This window comes from Theropithecus gelada, chromosome 18 (assembly GCF_003255815.1).
Source record: "Theropithecus gelada isolate Dixy chromosome 18, Tgel_1.0, whole genome shotgun sequence".
Lineage (NCBI taxonomy): Eukaryota > Metazoa > Chordata > Mammalia > Primates > Cercopithecidae > Theropithecus > Theropithecus gelada.
In genome coordinates, this window is record NC_037686.1 from 2167654 (window position 1) to 2187625 (window position 19972).

General features: G+C 45.8%; 1 protein-coding gene across 2 annotated transcripts in view; it reads right to left on the bottom strand.

The window, feature by feature from the left end:
* Nucleotides 1–14955, bottom strand: part of PIEZO2 (piezo type mechanosensitive ion channel component 2) — a 462335-nt gene extending 447380 nt beyond the window's left edge. The window contains exon 1 of one of the 2 annotated variants that reach the window (XM_025365354.1): nucleotides 14724–14955. In XM_025365354.1, coding sequence (XP_025221139.1) covers nucleotides 14724–14787 — 64 coding nt within the window. In that variant the 5' untranslated portion in view covers nucleotides 14788–14955. The remainder of the gene's footprint in view (nucleotides 1–14723) is intronic. The other variant, XM_025365353.1, reaches the window with a different exon arrangement.
* Between the last annotated feature and the right edge of the window lie 5017 nt (nucleotides 14956–19972).

Genomic DNA, 19972 nt, shown 5'->3' on the forward strand with positions numbered 1-19972 from the left:
GATGAACATTTGAGTCAGTGGGCTGGGAAAGGCAGATCCACCCTTAAACTGGTGGGCACAATCTAATCAGCTGCCAGTGAATATAAAGCAGGCAGAAAAACGTGAAAAGGAGAGAGAGGCCCAGCCTCCCAGTCTGTATCTTTCTCCCATGCTGGATGCTTCCTGCCCTCAAATATCAGACTCCAGGTTCTTCAGATTTGGGGAGTCAGACTGGCTCTCCTTGCTCCTCAGCCTGCAGAGAGCCCATTGTGGGACCTTGTGATCATATAAGTTAATACTTAATAAACTCATATATATACACGTATGTATACACACACATAAACACACACACACACACATCGTATTAGTTCTGAGAACTTTAACTAATACACTGAGTAACAAAAATAATTCCAGCGTGGTTAGAAGGTGCAAGAGCCGGGGGGTTTATAGGGCAAGCTAAGGATTTAGGGTTTGCTGTTTAAGTGCAACAAGAAAGTGCTGGAGGGTTTAAGGCAGAGGAATGATACCTGACTTCAGTGTTGAAAAGACCCATGTGGTCAGCACGTAGAGAAGGGACATTACAGAGGGATATGAAACAGGAGGACCCTCAGGAGGCCACTGTGGCCATCCAGTCACGAGCACTGGCAGGGGAAGCAGGACGCTGTGTGACTTACTTTAACTCCCTTGTTGGTTTTCCACTATGCTGCTGCTACACCTGCAAATGTGTGTAGCCTGGTTATTTTCCAGCGTTCTACAGCTGCTGGAATATCTAGTTTCTAAGACTGTTTCTCTCTTTTTGGCCACTTTGCTTTTCTAAAATAAAGAGTACAAACCTAAGTCCACAAGCACACATAAGAAAAAGGCAGTCCCAATTGTCCTTCCCTCTCCTGGCTGTGACAGTGACCACCAGTCAGCGTTGGCTTCATGCTCACACCTGAAAAGTGAGATTTCTGGTCTTCCAAAAGGCCCTCATCCCAAAATACACTCTTTCATTGGTTTATCCGGTAGTCCAAAAGTCTAGAATTTTCCAATGTGTGCTCCCAGGACATTAGCGCCAAGGGTAAGAAATAGGGGTTCTGTGGTCAGACAAGTTTGGAAAACACTGCATGTTGTACTAAACTCTTAGAAATTCACCATTTGCAGTAGACATTAAGCTCTGAACAGACTTGCCATGTATAGCATTTAACTTTTAGCCCAGCATTTCTCAAAAAGACCTAATCAAGAAACTCAATATCTCACCGTCATAAATTACTGAATAAATAAAATAAAAATAAAGAAAAATGTTTCCCAACAGGAATGACATCACAAAATTCAAGGTGCTACATGGGAAGAAAGAATAAAGCATGATTTGATGAAGAATGGAGAATCAAAAATCAGTGCCCAAGGGGGATCAGCACTGAACTACAGACACCATGGATAAGCTTTGAACTCCTCTTATATTGACTCCCCACCCACCCACAGTGTTGTTTAATTGTTAAGGGGAAAGCAGAAATTAAGCAAGCAAAAAAAAAAAAAAAAAAAAAAAATCTTTTCTTATGTTTCTATTAAGAAAAGAGATGGAGATGAAGGGCCAAAAATTGGGATGAGGAACACACAGATGGGAAAGTCTAAATAACAATATTTAGAGACTTTCAAAATAAGATTTCAAACAATTTTCAAACTCCCTTTGGGCAAGAGCCAAAAAAGAAACCTAGAAAGCAGTAATGTCAAAAGCGATAAACAGATACGGATCAACAAAAAATCAGACATGAGTTTCCTTTGACTTTGGAGTAAACAAAAGCCAGGGCTATTTTAAGGCAGGAGAGACTGGGTGAATAAACATCTTGGATGACTGTATGAGTGTAGTGGGGAGTGTACAAGATCTCATTGCAGGGGAGCAAGCAGAAAAAATTAAGCAAAATCAGAGTATGATTTTAAAAAGCAACTGGAAGACAAAATCACCAGTGGGCTATTAAATTCACACTTCAAATATGCTCTTTTAAAGAAAATGCATTATATGCATATTCAAAGCTATAAAACATTATAGTTTGGCTCACGTTGCAAAGATTTATATTTACTTATTTATTTAGATGGAGTCTCGCTCTGTTGCCCAGGCTAGAGTGCAATGGCATGATCTCGGCTCACTGTAACCTCCGCCTCCCAGGTTCAAGCTATTCTCCTGCCTCAGTCTACCGAGTAGCTGGGACTACAGGTGCGTACCATTACGCCCAGCTAATTTTTGTATTTTTAGTAGAGACAAGGTTTCACCATGTTGGCCAGGATGGTCTCAATCTCCTGACCTCATGATCCGCCCACCTAGGCCTACAAAGGTATTAAGAGTCTAACTGGAATACTTCTCCCTCCTTAGGAGATGAGCAATGCATTTCCAACATAGATACCAGAACTAGATTCCATTTGCAAATCTGACTATGGATCTACTGGAATAGACAACCAACTGGTGTCATAAGATAATATCTGACCTTTGTTTTCTTCTACTTAAAAATTTTGGGAGAATATACCCTTATTCTAAAGATATTTGCTCAAAACATTTTGATACCCAATTTAAGAAATGCTTTAGGGACTCTGTCACATCTTTTAAAATAACCTACGTGGTAGGAAATTGTTGCACTTTGATGGTGGCTTTAGTGTTTGAAAATAGCCCAAAATAGTGATAAGTGAAGTCCAGTGAATGAGGCGGGGGGCGTCAGGCAGTGGGTCAGAAATGCAGTGTGGCTCTAAGGCGATGCAATGGCAACCACGATGATGCTTTGCAGCAAAACTGATCATGCTTTGAAAGTTATTGCTAAAGAGGTTTGTGGTCGTTAATGAAAAATCCTAGGAGCTGGAACTTTCTAGAAAACACTGGCTCACAAGAAACAAAGCCCATTTTATGAGGATCCCTCTTCTCATTGCCTTGTAATCTGACCTTTCATCTTCTCTTGTGACTGAGGATGGGTTGCCAGAGGTTGTGTGCTACAGCAGACTTGTCTAGCCTGCAATGCAAGCCTGGCTCCAGCTAAGAACATTTCCTTGCTTACCAGCTGGACTGATTTTGGGCCCCAAGGCCAACAAGAGTCAGGATTAACTAAGCATGAGCAAGCTCTAATATTCAGTTTGAAAAATATTTAGTTTGAAAACTAGTATTTAGTTTGATGAGAGGAAGGAGAGGGGGTTAAAGAACAGGAAGCTCACACCCCCACAGCTAATGGTAGAGCCATGATGGCAACACCTGAGTAGGGAGCCCCAAGTGTGAGTCTGACCTACACACACTTGAGGTGTTTGTGCAGCCTTCCCTTTCTTTTTATGGATAATATAATTATCTGAGATCTCATAAAGTCTACAATGTCAATGTAATATTGCAACTGATTACATTCAGTATTTCACTCAATATCTTTTTCTGACTCAAATCTTGTTTATATCGTCCTGTGTTCTTATAGGATTGCTTAGCTTCAATTAATAACTGTAATGCAGCTTGGTTTTCTTTAAAGGCATGTCTAGTAATAAGCTATGGGTGATGAAGCTCCTTTATTTCTGCAGATACACAAAGCCAATTCGAATCTAAACATGCTCACACATCTTGTTCATGCTATTCCCATCACTGGTGTGCACAGTCTGCATGATTCTGTTTTACGAGCAGGTGAGGGAGGATCATCGAAATATTAGAAGTGCAGAGCCTAAACTAGAATGTCTCTCCTTCCTAACCAACTGTTTCCTAAAATCCTGAACCACATCTCTAACATAGTAAAAAAAATTACTGTTCTTAGCAGTTCCTAACCTTTCTTTGAGGGCAAGTCCTAAGTGTATGTACATATGATGGTTATTAAGAAGGCCAGAGCAATTTAGATATAAAAATTCTGGCATGTAGGTTAAAAAGCAGTGATTTATGGCCATACCTTTTAATATTAAAAAAGGCATGTGCAGAAATATTACCCTGAGAATTGTGAAAATATTTCTTAGCCTTGAACACCTCATTCTAGAGATGATGTAATTGAAAAATAGAGAGTTACTGTAACTTGGCAAAGTCGCATAGCTCGTTATGAACAGGATCCAGATTTGTTCGTTAGACCCTCAGACCAGGGCCCTTTCCAACCCAAGTGCTGCCCAGTCTCCCTAGCAGGGGTCCGCGTGCCCGCGGCAATGTCAAAGCCGGTGCTGCCCGGCAGGGACAGTCCAGGGAACGCAGCAGGAAGAAGGAGGTGGCACCAGCAGGGACGGCCCAACTCTGCCCATCTCTCTAATTCACTTCCACGGTGCTTCAGTTCACAATTACCAGCTTGCTAAGGGTCTTTATCCATCCTCCTTTTCTGCACCTGTGGCCAAACTGCTGACCTAGAGGGTTTGACCGCAAGAGAAAACAGATCGATTTGTGTGGTTCCAGGAGAGCTAAAAACATTTTAAAAAATAATATGCATTTCAAGGATGTGACTCAAGTTTTACCATCGTCAAATGGGTTTTTCCTTCTCTGTTCACTGCAAAGCAAGTAAAATGTGTTAATTGCCATCCTGATACAATCCACATTTATGAAAGTCACAGAGTATACATTAGGCTGTTATAAATTTTATATTCAAAGACTTAAAAACCAATCGCTATAGGAAACTAGACCTAACTCTATTTTCAGACTTCTGAGATGCTCAAGAGAAAAAAGAAATTAGTCAGTGAACGTTTTAATTAGTCAATTGGTGAATATTTCTTCAGTGTTCCTGTGTATTACAGTCCTTGCTGGGTAGCTGCCGTGTAATGATCAGATGTAATGTTTACAATTTGAAAAACCTACAATCCAAAAGATAAGGTGTGTTTTTTTTGTTGTCATTGTTGTTTTGTTTGTTTGTTTTTTGAGACCAAGCCTCACTCTGTAGCCCAAGCCAGAGTGCGGTGGCACAATCTCGGCTCACTGCAACCTCCGCCCCTGCGGCTCAAGTGATTCTCGTGCCTCAGCCTCCCAAGTAGCGGGGACTACAGGCGCGTGCCACCTCACCCAGCTATTCTTTTTGTATTTTAGCAGAGATGGGCTTTCACCATGTTCCCCAGGATGCTCTCGAATTCCTGCGCTCAGGCGATCCACCCTCCTCAGCCTCCCAAAGTGCTCGGATTACAGGCGTGAGCCACTGCACTCAGTCAAAAGATGTTTTCAAACGACTGTTATCTGTATGTTGAAGAGTAAGTTCCGTGCTGGGGATATCAACAAGGACTACACAAGATCCCTGAACCTACAGACACATAGAAGGAAAGAGAGTGATCCTAGAACTAAATTTTAATGTAACACTCTGTAATGAGTATGAACAAAGTGGCGGGTGAACACAGAAGGAACAAATCCTTCTGCCTGGGAAGAAGAATTAAAGGAGAAAAGAAGTCACACTGTATCAAAGGTAACCATGAACCATAGCACAGAGGCTTTCTGATGTATCTGATTGGAGAGAAGAGAGCAAAGACAAGACCATTCTCAACTTTCAACGGGCCATGTTCCAAAGCTTCTTGTAAGTTGATTGGTTCTCTAAATTAAATGGGTCATGTTCCAAAGTTTCTTGTAAGTTGACTGGTTCTCTAAATTATCTGCCCATTGAAACTGTTCTGCTCTTGATGAGAAGGACTCACACTAGCCAATGTTTTACTCATAATCATGCCTAACTTCTGAGTCTGGAGCTATTAATAAGAGCAACTATTTACTGAGTATTTACCGTATGTCAGGCACTGCTCGAAGCACTTTATAAGCACTGACATCTAAGCTCTGCAACAATCCTCTGAGCTAGGTTCTATTATTATCATGTTCCAGATGAAATATCTCAAAAACAGAGGTCAAACAACTTAAACAAGGTCACACAGCTGAATGACAGAGCCAAGATCAGTACTCAAATAACCTGGCTTTAGAGCTGGGGCTCTTAGTCAAGATGGTGCATTTCACCTTGAACACCAGAAACCATGTAATGCAAATAAAAGGAGGAGGAAGAGAAAGAATTTTTGTATTGTTTCTGGTGTGTAGAGCAGGCCCCGAGAAAGATGTGCTACTTTCTGTGTTGGAAGTCTTCTTGATAAGCCCCTAATTGCCCAGTGATATTATGATGCTCTAAAACTAGGTGGGCATCTAGATCATACCTGTACCCACAATTTAGATACTCTCTCTCCCATTTATTTAAAATGTCCATCCCATCCCAGCTAGACGATGGGAGCAAATAAGCTATTTGACCTAATAAATAGCCATTTTATCTTTTCACAGGTATTTGCACTTCAAATGAAGACACCTGTTACTCAAAGAAACGGGTTGGGAGAAGTAAAATAAAAATGTAATCAGCAATGTAGTCGGGTCACCGGCCTCCCTTTCCTTTAAAGGGCTCTGAGACTCGAATCTGGGAATTGATTGAGGGACCGTGACCCTTTCTTTTGGTAATTTAAGATAGATTTCTGTTCACTTGACCTAGAACTCTTCTGCTTATAGAGATCACATCAGAATTCAGTAGACTGCCCATCGAGTTCTCTTCTAGGGACACCATGACCACCTACCCAATGCTGTAGGACTCCCAAGTCAGGCTGTTCAGATTGCTGCTTTGACTCCGCTGTCCCCCATGATGGCAACACACCCACTCAGTCTTTGGTGATCACATGGCCCCACCACCCGGGATCCAACCATCCCTGCTGCAGACATGGCCCCACCATCCGGGATCCAACCATCCCTGCTGCCGTTAAGGACCCGCAGTCAGTGGCAGCAGCTTCCACTGCAATCTCTGACCGGCAGAGAAGAGCAGCCCCAGAGCTCTTCATGGACACCTGAGGCTCCCTTCACAAATTTTTTTCCCCACACTTGTGGTGGAAGTGTGTCCTCTGCACCCTCCCAAGGTGGATGACCAGATCTTTTATGATAAATCCACTGTAACATCCCAATCTCCCTCAGCCCTTGGATCCCTTCCACTGTGGCATACCGAGGCAGCTCTGGCATTTCAAATTCGTTTAGTGTAGGCCACATTTTGGTGCGTGTTTCCGCCACCAACCAAACTGTCAGAGCCCTTTCTAAGCCCTGGAGGTACAACACTGACCGATCCAACTTCATGTTCCTTGCATCATTATTCCACACCCTAATACCCATTCCCACACACGTTCCTCTGATTTCTGTCTAAACTGAGAAACTCATGTTGTTTTGGAGTACAGATCTCATGGATCATACTTTGTGCCTCATCTTTAGAAGCCAAGGGACTTGAGTCTAGCTAAAGGTCTAGAAGCAAAGAGGGGTGTCGGCATAGATCCTCAGAAAAATGTCAGTGGTGTCTGCCAGGCACACTAAGTTACCTTCACCTACAGGAGGCATAGATGACACTGTTATTGCTGCTACTATCCAGTCTCTGTCATGGCTGCAGACCCACCTTTCCCATTTTAGCTGAGCACATAATCCACCAAAATAAGAATGACATTTCCCGGCTTCCTTTACAGTTAGGTAGGTGGAGAAGGTTACTAAACTCAGGCTAACTGGATGTGAGCAGAAGTGATCCTTGCAGCTTCCTGGCTGTACCCACAGAGGGTGGGGAAGGAGTGTTCCTTCTGCATCTGCTTCCTCCAGCCTTCAGCTTGATGTGGACGTGGTAACAGGCTGTCTTGAACCATGCAGAGGAGTGCAACCCATGTGGGATAGAAGAGCATGGCTGCAGCCCTGGGAAACTTCATTAAGCAGAGTTAACATACCTGCTTCAATCACCTGCATTTTGACTATCAGGGGAGACAGACTAAGTTTGTCTTATCCAAGAGTCATTATGCTGAGAAACCCATATGGAAAAGAGAACTCAAGAAGAATAGAATTGTCTTTGCTTAGAACTGGCTGACAGGGCCTTCTATCAACTGAAGAAAAGAGCCTATTTGCTGCCAGTCAGGACTACAAGCCTGTTGGGCTAAAGACCAAGTGGTGTATTTAAGGGAGAAGGGTAACAATGGATTGACCGGTTTGACCAAGGTTAAGGCTGGAATGTAACTGACCACTGAGAAAAGCCCCAACTACGCTTCTCAGAAGAACAGATTCTGGGGGGCTTAGGGCAGGGGAAGGCACATCTGGCACCACACAGGGTAAAAATGGAATGAGGCCAAGAGGCCAGGTTGGAGGCCTGAGGTTCTACAAGCTGCAGGGTGCACAGGATGTAGAGCCACATAATACATATGTGGACCGAGATGAAAGCTTAAGGGCAAAACTTAGAGGCGTGCCCATGAACAGGGTGCTTGGTGTGGACAGCGCCGGCACCCAAGGCAGCAGTGGCACCCACAGTCTCGTCACAAATGTGCAGGCTAAGTAGCAGAAGGGCGGCTTGTTCACTTGACCTAGAACTCTTCTGAGCACACACCAGAGAAGGCCCCGGAGAGACAGGATGCTTGGTGTTGACCAAGTTGAATCTAAAGTGGGGTGGAGAGTTCAGAGTTGGCAACAATACTGGGGAGACAATAACCTGAGTTTAGGTTGCGGAATGAAACCACTCCTGAAGACAGCAGCGAAGGGCTCAGCAAAAGCTTCCCCCTCCAGGTGACTGGTGAAATGGCCACAGAAAGCCTAAGTAGTTTCTGGCAGAACTAACCTCACAGGCCAAATCCATTCCTTTTTTGTAAAATATGTCTATAATTTGCAAGTTCATATACAAAAGGAGTTTAAATATGTCTATCCACCGTATCCTAGTTTAATGCAGGATTGTGCCCAAACAGTACAGCACAAAAGGGGAATTTAAAAATAGCAAGTCATAATCAGAAAACTTCACCATTCTATACGATAAAGCAAGGCAAGTAAAAATTATATGTATATGCTGCAGGCGCAATGAAACATTTTATAAGCTGGTAACTGTTATATATATTTTCTTTTAAAAACCCAACACATTGAAAAAATGCAAAGCTATATGTTGCTCTTAAATTTTAAAAATAATTTAGCTAAATGTTCTATGCCTATTAGATAATTACTAGACAGTTCAGAAATTATGAAGTTATTAGAAACTGTATGTCCGATGGGCTTTTCACAATGTTCAGTCTGTACTTCTCATCATTTTGATTTCGTCACATCCTAGACAGATCTGGAAGGTCAAGTGGAAGCTCTGAGGAATATGATAAACCTCGACTGACAGCCAGACATTTAAAAAATGTTTTCCAGGCCAGGCGTGGTGGCTCACGCCTATAATCCCAGTACTTTGGGAAGCCAAGGCAGGAGGATCACTTGAACTCAGGAGTTCAAAACCAGCCTGGCCAACATGGTGAAACTCCGTCTCTACTAAAAATACAAAATATTAGCGGAGTGGGGTGGTATGGTGCACACGTGTAATCCCAGCTACTCGGGAGGCTGAGTCAGGAGAATTGCTTGAACCCGGGAGGTGGAGGTTGCAGTGAGCCAAGATCGTGCCACTGCACTCCAGCCTGGGCAACAGTGTGAGACTACCTCAAAAAAATTTTTTTCCCAATATTTTTGTGTTTAGCCTCATTTCAATTGGTTTTTTAATTTTGTTTGATTCCATATTCTCAAGACAACTGTTTAAATCAAAAATCTTACAAGCTCTAATGTTGTAGATTGTACACATGGTATCATCATATTGTTCTTCATCAACTGTTCTTCAATATCCAGATGGGCTTATGCTATTCTAAGTTCTTCTGAATATTTATGCAAAAAAGATAGTATCATACACATCATTACTATGTAACTTCACACACAATTAACTGTTAGTAACACAAGGACCCAAAAGGAAAATGACATGTTAGAAATAACATCACATTAAATAAAGACTACAAAAATGAGGCTGAAAGACAAAAGTAAACATCATCAGTATTGTTCTAGTGAGAACAATATGTAATTGTTCTAAATATTGTTTTTAAGTCCTATTATTTTATCAGAAGAATACAACTGCAGATTTGGAATATTGAGTAAAACTGGTTAGAAAAATCCTGAGAATTAAAAATCTCCAACACACACACACACACACACACACTCTCTCTCTCTCTCTCTCTCACACACACACACACACACACACACACACATAATTTGGCTCTAGGAAGGCACTAAGCTGCTGTCCCATGAATCCCACATCCTCAGGTCAGGCTTCTCCTGGTCCATGCTCTTACCTCCTAGTCTGTTAATTTTGACTGAGACATCGCCTGAGCATTCTGCTCTCTGCTCATCTTCATAGAGGTAAGGCAGCGCCTGCTGTGTGTCAGGCTTTATACAAGGTGTGCTGTGCACACTATCACAACCATGCAAGGAAGGAAATATGGATATCTCCATTTTACAGAAAGAAAAGAGAAACAAAAGGAACTCCACAATCACACAGTAAAGGGCAGAGCCATGATGTCAATGAGAGCCTCTTAAACTGCCCAGTGGCAATATCATCCTCCCTCAAAGGTAAAGTCCAAAGTCATCTGCTTATCTCTGACTATAAACAAACACACATCACCCGTAAAGAAACAGACACACTTACAAAGCAACCGGATGGACACCTAGCTCCAGCCCCCACAGCTCAGGAGACAACATGCTCGTGCCCATCTGTGTGGATGAAATATTTTATTTTAGAAATAAGCTCTAAATTTCTGATCCTTTCCACTGTCCCTTTTTTCATTTCTGAACTTGATAAATAGTATCTACTTATATAAGGCTGAGAAAACGTGACAGAAAAGTAAGTTACTTTATTAAATGCTTTCCATGAATCCTTTGGCAGCTGCAGCCACCTACCACTGAGAGCTACAGCCACTGTGATAGGGGAGGCCAATGCTGATCACACAAACGTTAGCTTCATTTGTAATTCTGGACTATGTGGAAGTGTGATTTCAAAATGATATACATTACACAAGGAAAATGTATCACGCTGTAAAGAGAAAATTATGATTAGCTATATGATTGATATATATTTCCAAAGTGAGCCCATATTTTCACTCACGCTTTAATCCAACTATCCTTAAAGGAAGTTTTAGAGATTCTTCCTGATTTGAATATTGTTTTCAGAGCACCAGTTGACTGGGTGATTCTTGTTTGTGGGACACAGTCCCCTTTTCTGCTCTGCTCTTTCCTAAGCTCTGATTGCCTGTTTTAGGGGACAGGCAGCCATGGTCTCTAATCTCCTGTTCTCCCAAGTGAGGCTTCCCCTTTCCTCCCCCTGAAAATGTGTAAGTCATTTCTTCCAGGCAAGACATTAGGGAACTCCAGGCAACACTGGGCAAGACGGAATAAACGATCAAGATCATGAATTAAAAACAAATAGACCAGTGCCTTCTTGACTCTCAAAAAAAATCATAAACCTAAAGATCGGTGATATAGTAGAATCATGTTAAAAGAAGATAAAATGTAAAAGATAAAAAGCTAAATGTAAAACATTTGTAAAATGTTCAAAAACTATCAGTTATCATAATTATTAGAGATTGCATAATATGGGAAGTCTTTACCTTTTTGTGTATTATGTGTAAGAAAAATAATCAGATGACTAGCAACTAGTCACAGATAATTTGGGAGATATTTAAAATGTTTTGTGGCTATGACTATATGCATATCCATCACTGGTGTTCATTTTGGATGGTAAGTAACATATTCTATTATGGTTTTGTTTTGCTTTTAACACTCACGAATCACATAACATCTGCATTGAAGAGGCCTGGATTTCACTTATCATTTCCCTTAAAATTTCTCTTATAGGGAAAAATCTGTAACCATTACATTAAACACAATACAGTTAATTTTTAACATCTATCATTAAGTAAAAAGACTAGGAATTTCGGTGCAGGAAAATTTCAACATCAGCGTTAGAGAAATGAGTTTAAAGGAAAATATGTAAGCTTCTGCAAAGGCTTAGCTTTGAAGGCTGCCTTTTCCAGATATAAAAATAGATGGCTAAAATGTAAAATCGATTCTAATGGCAAGTAAACCTTTGCACTCACTATGCACAGGAGAGAAACCTGAATATTTGACTTAGTAGCACCTTGGGAGTAGGCAGACCTGAAAACCCTCCAATAACCTTGGAAATCTCCACTTCTTGCAGAAAAGAATCAAATGGTCATATAAGGTGGCATATCTGCTCAGCCCTCTTTCATCCCTGTAAGTAAGTATCATGATTAGAAGATGTGAATAATTTTCCAGAATGCAGGTCATCTGTTCTAAGTACCCAACACGTGAAGGGGTCACTAGGGTCAGGTCTCCCAGGGAGCTCAGGCTCTCTTCCAGCCAGGGGCCTGTTCACCTCCTCTGCTTTCTCTTGGATGAGGCTCTTCCTAGGGCATGGGAAAGCAACAGGTTCCAGGCTGAGCAAGTGGGACTACTACCTTCTAAACCCCCACACACTCATACTCACACTCACACATACTCATAACACATGTGCACACTCACACTTATACACTCACTCACATTCACACAAACTCTTACACAGTCATGCACACACACACACCCAGGTTAGTCTCCCTGAACTCAGAGAGGTGTGGGAGTCCTGAAGAATGAGTTGGACAAGGAAGGCAGCCCCAGAATCTCCTGGGCAGACTCAGCTGTCCCCCAGGGAGGAAGCAGTTTGCGTGTCGGCCAAGGTTACTATCTTGTCGCCCCTGGAATCCCAGCTCCTCCCAAGAAAGTCCAGGATCAAAGTGGACTCAGGCAGCCAGAGCCCCCAGCCTGCCCTGGGGTACAAGCCAGCCAGCAGGAGGTGAACAGTGTGCTGGCACCACAGAAGAAGCTGTGTAGGGGTCCCAGTGGGGAGAGGCAGGGCTGAGTCCAGACCCCAGTCCCTCACCTCCACCCTGGCTGCAGAGTCACTTGCCCCACACCCCGGGGCCAGCAACCCAAGCTGGGAATGCTGTAAGCCAGGTCAGCTCCCCTTGGGAGGGCAGAGTACTACAGCCCTAGTGAAGGAGTTTGTAGCACAGGCCACCAGCCTTTAGTAGGACTGACAGGACCCCAACCCCAGCGGCTGTGGGGCTTGGAGGCAGGTAAGGGAGCCCAACCTGCAAGAGCCTATGCTCAGAGCAAGGTCGCAGGCAATCGTTGCTGGAACGTCATTCCGCCACTGGTGCAAGTCACAGAGTGGACCGAGCGGGCTGCAGGGAACCACCTGCCTAACTCTTCCAACAGTCACAGTGAGCTGCTGTCCCTTGGAGAGGGAGACGGGAGATGGGGAAGAGGGTGTCCATCCTCCAGGAACAGTGGGGAGGAGACGGTCGATAGGGGACTGGGAGGGAGGAGAGCGGCCTTTAACCTTAGTGCCACTCCCCAGGACCCCTCCCCGGTCTGCATTGAGGATCACAAATCATGCTTCATGCTAAAAGCCCCTTGTTAACTCGGTCACTAGCTTCCAAAATTCACAAATAGTAAATGTGCCAGGCACAGTGCCAAATGCCTAGGATACAAAGATGATCCCTGAACAGTGACACCCTCTGTAAGGCACCTGAAGAATCCCTTTCCCAAATCGCTTTTCAAGCTGGCGGGGAGAGAGGTACATATCCGCTTTGTGGAAGCTTAGCTCTTCATCTGTGCGAGTGAGATTAGACCCCTGCAAAATGGAAACTCAAACTGCAAAGCAGAGAAGGAGGCCAGCACCCACCCGCGGGTCCCTCCTGCTGCCCAGGGACCCCGCCTGGCCACACCTTCTTTCCACTGGGCGCGCCTTTCTGGGTTTTCCGATGAGGTTTATAGAAAAGACATCTCCCAGATTCTTCACTCACGAAGTGTGTTACAAAAACTCTCCCGGTAACTGTCCTGACCCTCACCAATCACACTAGAGCCCCCATTCGATTGCTTGCACAAAAAAAACATTTAACACAGGTGTGATCAACCTCTGGCAAGATGCCGAGTCATCAACCTCGGTCAAGATGCAAAAAGGTGGCCTTTTCTGCGAAGGTCGCGCCCTCTGTAAATGCAGTTACTACTTGGTGAAAGCGCTCTACGTCCTAGCTCTTGTTGGTGAGAGTGAGAGCAAGGCGCCGGGGTCCGTCATTCTTAGGCGAGGAATTCAATGTCACAGGCACGCACTGCCTGTTTGAGGAGAAGCTCAGAAACCGTCCCACTCCCAGAACGCAGCACCCAGTTGCTTTGCACGCCAGGCCAGTCCTGGGGAAACGGTGCAATGCTTGTCTGGGCGTCAAGGAGGCTCCCTTGCGGTCCTCCCTGAACCCCTGCCAGTCCCAAGGAGTTCCAACCCTGCTTTCTAACCCTTTAAAATCTGGAGAGGGCGGTCGCTGGGGGGCGGGACTAGGTGTTGGGGGGTCTATAGCCTTAGTATCCAGCACTTTTGTAGTAGGGGCTTTTGTGGAGGTTTAAAACAATAAGTAAGAAACATCAAGGCGTGTCTCCCCGTACCTCGTCCCTCTTTTTCTTTTTTGAATGACCGCAGTCCTTCACTTCTTCCTTCATGGTTGCTGGGATTTGCGGTCTGGGAGAGATGGCCTCTGGGCCGTCAGGACGCACAGCATGCTGTGCTTGCAGGGTCAGTGGGGCGAGGGGCGCAGGTAGGAGCCTGACTGTATCTACGATGGGGACGCATTCGCCTTCCAGCCACAGCAATGGCCATCCTTAGTGCACAAGTCAGTACTCCACGAAAGAAAATCCACGTGTAACTAAATTCAACACAAACAGTTTCCAGCACATGCCCATCCCGAGCATCCGGTTAAGAGGTACCCCGATCGCGCGCCCGAGTGGGAAGTAAGAAAGCCCGGCTGTGCACCAGGGACAGCGCGCGTCTGACGCCGCCGGCCTCGCGAACCGAACCCCCGAGCACCAGAGCCCTTCACTTTGTTAGGAAGTCCCCCACCCGGGCGCCCCCCTCGTCCTCCTCAAGTGCCCTCGGAGAGCGGACCAGACTCACCTACTGCCAGGCAGATGGGCAGCAGCAGCCTGAAGATGAGCCCGCACACCACTTCCGAGGCCATCGCGTCGGTCCGGCGAGTCGGAGCAGAAGGGCGAGGCTTGAGGGTCGCTAGGGGTGGTGGGACGCCAGGCCCATGCCCGTCTATGGTCTCTCGCCGCCGGCAGCTCGCAGCCACCCGAGCATCGCCTCGGCGCGGGCCGCGGCTCTCTCCGCCCCGAGGTCGCGCTCCCGGGGCTCCTGGCCGCCCCTCTCCCACCGGGCTCCGGGGAGCCCCTCACCAGGCTCTTGGCGGCCACCTAGCCCGGCGCCCGACCCCCTGCGCCTGGCCCATGAAGTGTGAATCCCGGATCCGGCAGCGGCGGCGGTTTCTTCAGGGGTAGCTGGTGCAGGGGTCTTGGAGAGCGACGCTTTGGGAGGGTCCTGGGAGGCGGCGCGGCGAGCAAAGGGGGCGAGAAGGGCGTGCTGCGCTACCGCCCGGCTCCCGGGGCGTCGTTCGGGGGCGGCCGGGGAATCTTCTCTTTGGAAGCCCCTCAGAAGCCACCGCGTCTCCTTCGCCCGGCCTCGTCTCCGCTGCCCACACGGGCTGCCGCGCTCTGAACTCGGCCCCGGCTCTCGGAGCTGCTCTCGGAGTCTCGCCCTCCAGCCCCCGGGCGGCCCGCGGCGGATCCCCAAGCGGCAGCGCAGCTCAGCCCCTGCGCCCCCCAGCTTCGGGCCGGAGAGACCGGGGTGGCAGCTGCCAGGCGCGCAGAACCATCCCCGCCACCACGGGGCTCGCCTTGTGGGTCCGGTCCACCCGCGGCGCCGCGAGTCCCGTCCTCACTCGAAGGAACGGCGCGAGCGTGGGCAGCAATGGAGACCAGAGCGCATACCGGGTGGGTGGGTCTCCCACCCCCTCCTCCACCGCCTCACTTTGAAACGCAAGAGAAAAGCCAGCGCCGTCCCGTCGCCCAGCGCCACCCCGGCCCGCCGCCTCACTGCCTGGCCCTCGCCGCGCAGCCGGGGCTCCCCGGCGGCGCGCGCTTCTCCGCCTTCAATGAAACTTTCGAAGCCCTCACTCGGGGACGGGCGTGTTCCGCGGCCAATGGGATGGCGGCTCCGGGGCCTGCGCGCGCCGAGCCCGCCCCTGAGCGGCCGGGGAAGGGAGAGCCTCGCACCGGCGCGGAGGGCGAGCCCCCACCCGCGGCTCCTGCGCCTGGGAGAGACCCGGCCTGGCCTGGCAGGTGGGCTGCGCGCCCTGGCTCGGCCTCCGCGGGCACTCCTGCCCCACTGGCTCCCGCAGCCCCGCGGCTCTGCGCGGTCCTGTCGTTCCGGAGGTGCACCCTGGCATCCAGTCCACCCGGCCGGGCCCTGAGCTTGCCCAAACCAAGGAACCGTTTAAGGTCCGAGGGAAACGCATAGGCCGGCAGGAGAGGAGCCAGGGCCTTGAACAGTGCTGTGCGACCCGCACTTCTGCTGGGTCCACAGGTCCACACTGGCATTAAGAATAGAGCCGAATTCATCCGCACCATTAACCCTGCCCGTATTTCACATAGCAAGAACTTGCCATTCTGAACAGACTGGGAAATTCCGGGTTTTCCCCAACAGATATGCACCCACTTTGTGCATTTGGGGGAACTCTTCGTTTTCGCCTCAGCTTTGCTCCTTGCTTGTTGTGGCTCTGGGGAAAGAGAGCGTTGGCACTGAGAATATTCTCCCTTTCTCCTAGTGCACGCCTTTTTGCCTGTTCTAGGCAAGATCTAGAGAAATCTGGCTCTAGCTGGGAGACTGCAGTGTGCCTGGGTCTACTCGCTAGAGCACGGGAGGGGTCTCTCCGGACAGGGAGGAAGAGGCTGTTAGCATCTGTAGAGAGGACTATTCAGGACTGGCGTTCCATCAGGAGGACCCACTGGGAAGGACCTGGCTTCCCTTCCGCACCTACATTCCTGGCTTGCATTAGTCAGAGGGGATGGAGCGGTGAGCTGATGAAAAACATGCAAACCCCCGTCTTTTTAGCCATTTGAAACACTTTTGTGGACATCCCTTTTTTGAGACAGGGTAAGCTTGTGGTTTCAGCTCAGGTGACTTCACGAATTCTCCGAGAATTACAGAGAAACTATCAACCATTGCTTTTTGAATAAAGACTCAAGACAGTTGGAATATTGTGAAGACACCCTGAAACAAACCACCCAAGTGCTCTGCCATCCTCAAGAAGCTTAGATAGCACCTAAATCCCGGCGTAGTCATGAGCTCAACAGCAGACCTACAGGAGAGGATAGAACTTAAATTAGCAGCCAGTCACCAAGAAATGCTACCAAGAAATGGTTTGTGTAGCCTGTTTGTAGAAACCTGATATAAATCTACCACTAATTTTGGTGTTCATAAGTCTGCCTTCACATCCATGCCCTCCACACCTCACCCCCTGTACGACTCGTTCTTGGGAGCTAATAATAGGTGAAGGACTTCTGAATTGTAAATAATACTGTGTCATCACATGAATTCTGTATTCTCTGAATACTTTCTCATGTTCTTGATAGGCTTTCCATACTAACAACAGTCTAGACTTTTTCACAATAATTATCTTTCAAAATAACATAAGCTGGGAGGCACAAGAATCCCAGCAGGTGGGTGGTCTTACCAAATACACTTCGGGCTTTCTCTGCCACAGTGTGTACCAGCTTGGCTGTTCGGGCTTTAGACATTTTAACAACTACATCCCAGTTCTGAGACTTCCAACGTATATACTCAAGGGGAAGTTTCAGCGGTCTAGACTACATCTGATAGAGGCTTCTCCGTGCTAGCTACATGTTGCAGGCACCTGGGGAGCTTTTGAAAAACGCTCAGTCTCCACACTTCCTGAAATCCTGATTTAATTGGTCTGCGATGGGGCCCCCATACCTGTATTTTTTTTAAAGCTCTCAAGTGATTCTTAAGTATGCAGTCAGGGGCGAGGACCGCTGTCCTCATTTACATATCAGACTCAGAAGACAAGAAGACAGTCCATTGGCTTTCCAAACCAGCGTCTCCAAACCTCACCCACCTTTCTGAAGCTGTATTTTCACACTGGACTTGACTTGAGCATACATAATGAGAGCAGTGGCATTGTTTTTATAAGGGCTGTTTAACCCTAAATTTTCCCCACTCTCATAGAAAACAGTATCTGGTGTCTAGACAGGTTAGTTTTTAAGGACTCACCAGCCCATGAGGGTATTGATCACTGTTCAGGAGCTCTACTTGCCTGGAAAACTTTATTCCAAAGTTTGCCAGAATCTTGTCCAAAATCTGAAAGAGTATGTGAGTTTAAAAATGCTTTGGGGAGAAATCAAACATGTAAAATACTCATGGACATATTCTCTTGATATTTCATGAGTACCTGATGTGTATAATCACCAGTTTAGCCCTGGTAATGAATTAAGCACCAGACACCCTATGCCTCTCTGCATCCACAGTGACAAACAATGACTTCTTTTGATCATTATTGATACTGTCAGTGCCTCAGTTTCTTCATCTGCAAGTTAAGGAAAGCAGTAAAACCTACCCAATATGGAGTCCACACAGATAGATTCAGTTTATAGAGTTCTTAGAGAAATGCCTAGTGCATAGTAATCATTCAGTGAATGTTGGCTGCTATTATTCCTATTATTGTTTATTGAAAAACAAGAACTAATTCTACATTTATCAAACAATTATGCTAAAGCCTAGTGACCTGCTGTGAGACAGATAACAATGTTTATGCTCCCATCAGTATGTTTAAGAACTGATCAACATTTTCATAAGCGTTCAAGGTTTTCTCTATAAAGAATATATCACTTTGTGCCTTGTGTGCATTTCATCTCACCTCTTTGGATTTATCTTTTTTTTTTTTTTTTTGTGAGATGAAGTCACACTCTGTTGCCCAGGCTGGAGTGCAATGGCACGATCTCAGATCACTGCGACCTCTGCCTCCCAGATTCAAGCAATTCTCCTGCCTCAGCCTCCCAGGTAACTGAGACTACAAGCGCACACTACCATGCCTGGCTAATTTTTGTATTTTTGGTAGACACAGGGTTTTGCCATGTTGGCCAAACTGGTCTCGAACTCCTGACCTCAGGTGATTCACCCGCCTTGGCCTCCCAAATTGCTGGGATTACAGGTGTGAGCCACCACACCCGGCCCTAGCTTTTATCTTTTCTAAATTTGGTTTACTATTGCATTGATTGACAAAATCATTCAGAAACTCCATCTTTGTCCCAAACACTAATTTTTTTGTATCATGCTTACTAGGAAAACACAGATAATGTGTGTAGCCTGTGTCATGTTTAGCTCTGTGTCCATTATTCTCTGGGATACTCTGTTAGCTTCCTTTGAAAGATCTCAGAGATGGATATTGTCCCAAATGGGAACTTTACAAAACAATGTCTCCCACAAAGAATATAAACTTTGTCAACCTGGCATTTTCTTCCTTCAGTGAAATCTGCCAAAATCCATTGACGCCATCCAGCCTGTGGAGAATGTGGTACCTCTTACCAACTTAATTAAGGAGAATATCTTCTAGCATTGGTCACATGTGTTTTTCTTACATATATGTTAATAAAAAATTTAAATATACCTTTCTAGTTCTCATTTATAATTATCCTTGTGTCATAAGGCACAATATTTATTTGGAAGTTATTTTTGTTAGAAGCCACAGAGATTTTGGCTCTTATTCTTAAGAAAACTTGGAAGCTGAATGGCTTTCTTCTTTTTGCTAATATATGCTGAGGTTGTACATTTTTAAAAAGCTATCAATTTAATGTTTACAGCAGAAGTATTTTCGAAGTGTCCAAATTCCAAAGACCTAGACAACTTCTAATAATGTGTAGGAGACATGGTCTGGTTATATGTCTGCTAAAGAAGTTATCCCTCATCAGAGCAATGCACAGTGAAATTCACTGTCTCTGACATCTGGCCCTTCAGTGGAGTCTTCGTAAGCCTACATAAAACGTATACCATAGCCTTAACTGCAGTTTGTGGATTGTAATATGGATGCCAAATCTGAAGCACACTGCTGATTTGTGTCTGTGGTTCAAGAACTGTGACAAAGCAGCTAATGGACGTGTGTATGGGCCTTATCTTTCCAATTAGATTGGAGGATATGAGGACATGGATAAAATTTCATCTATAAAGCAGACTATAAAGCAAAATACTGTTTCCAAGTGAATCCTATTCTACTTACACACTTTCATTACACACACACACAGAGGCATGTGCACACAATCACACACACACTCACCCATAACCACATCAGAAAC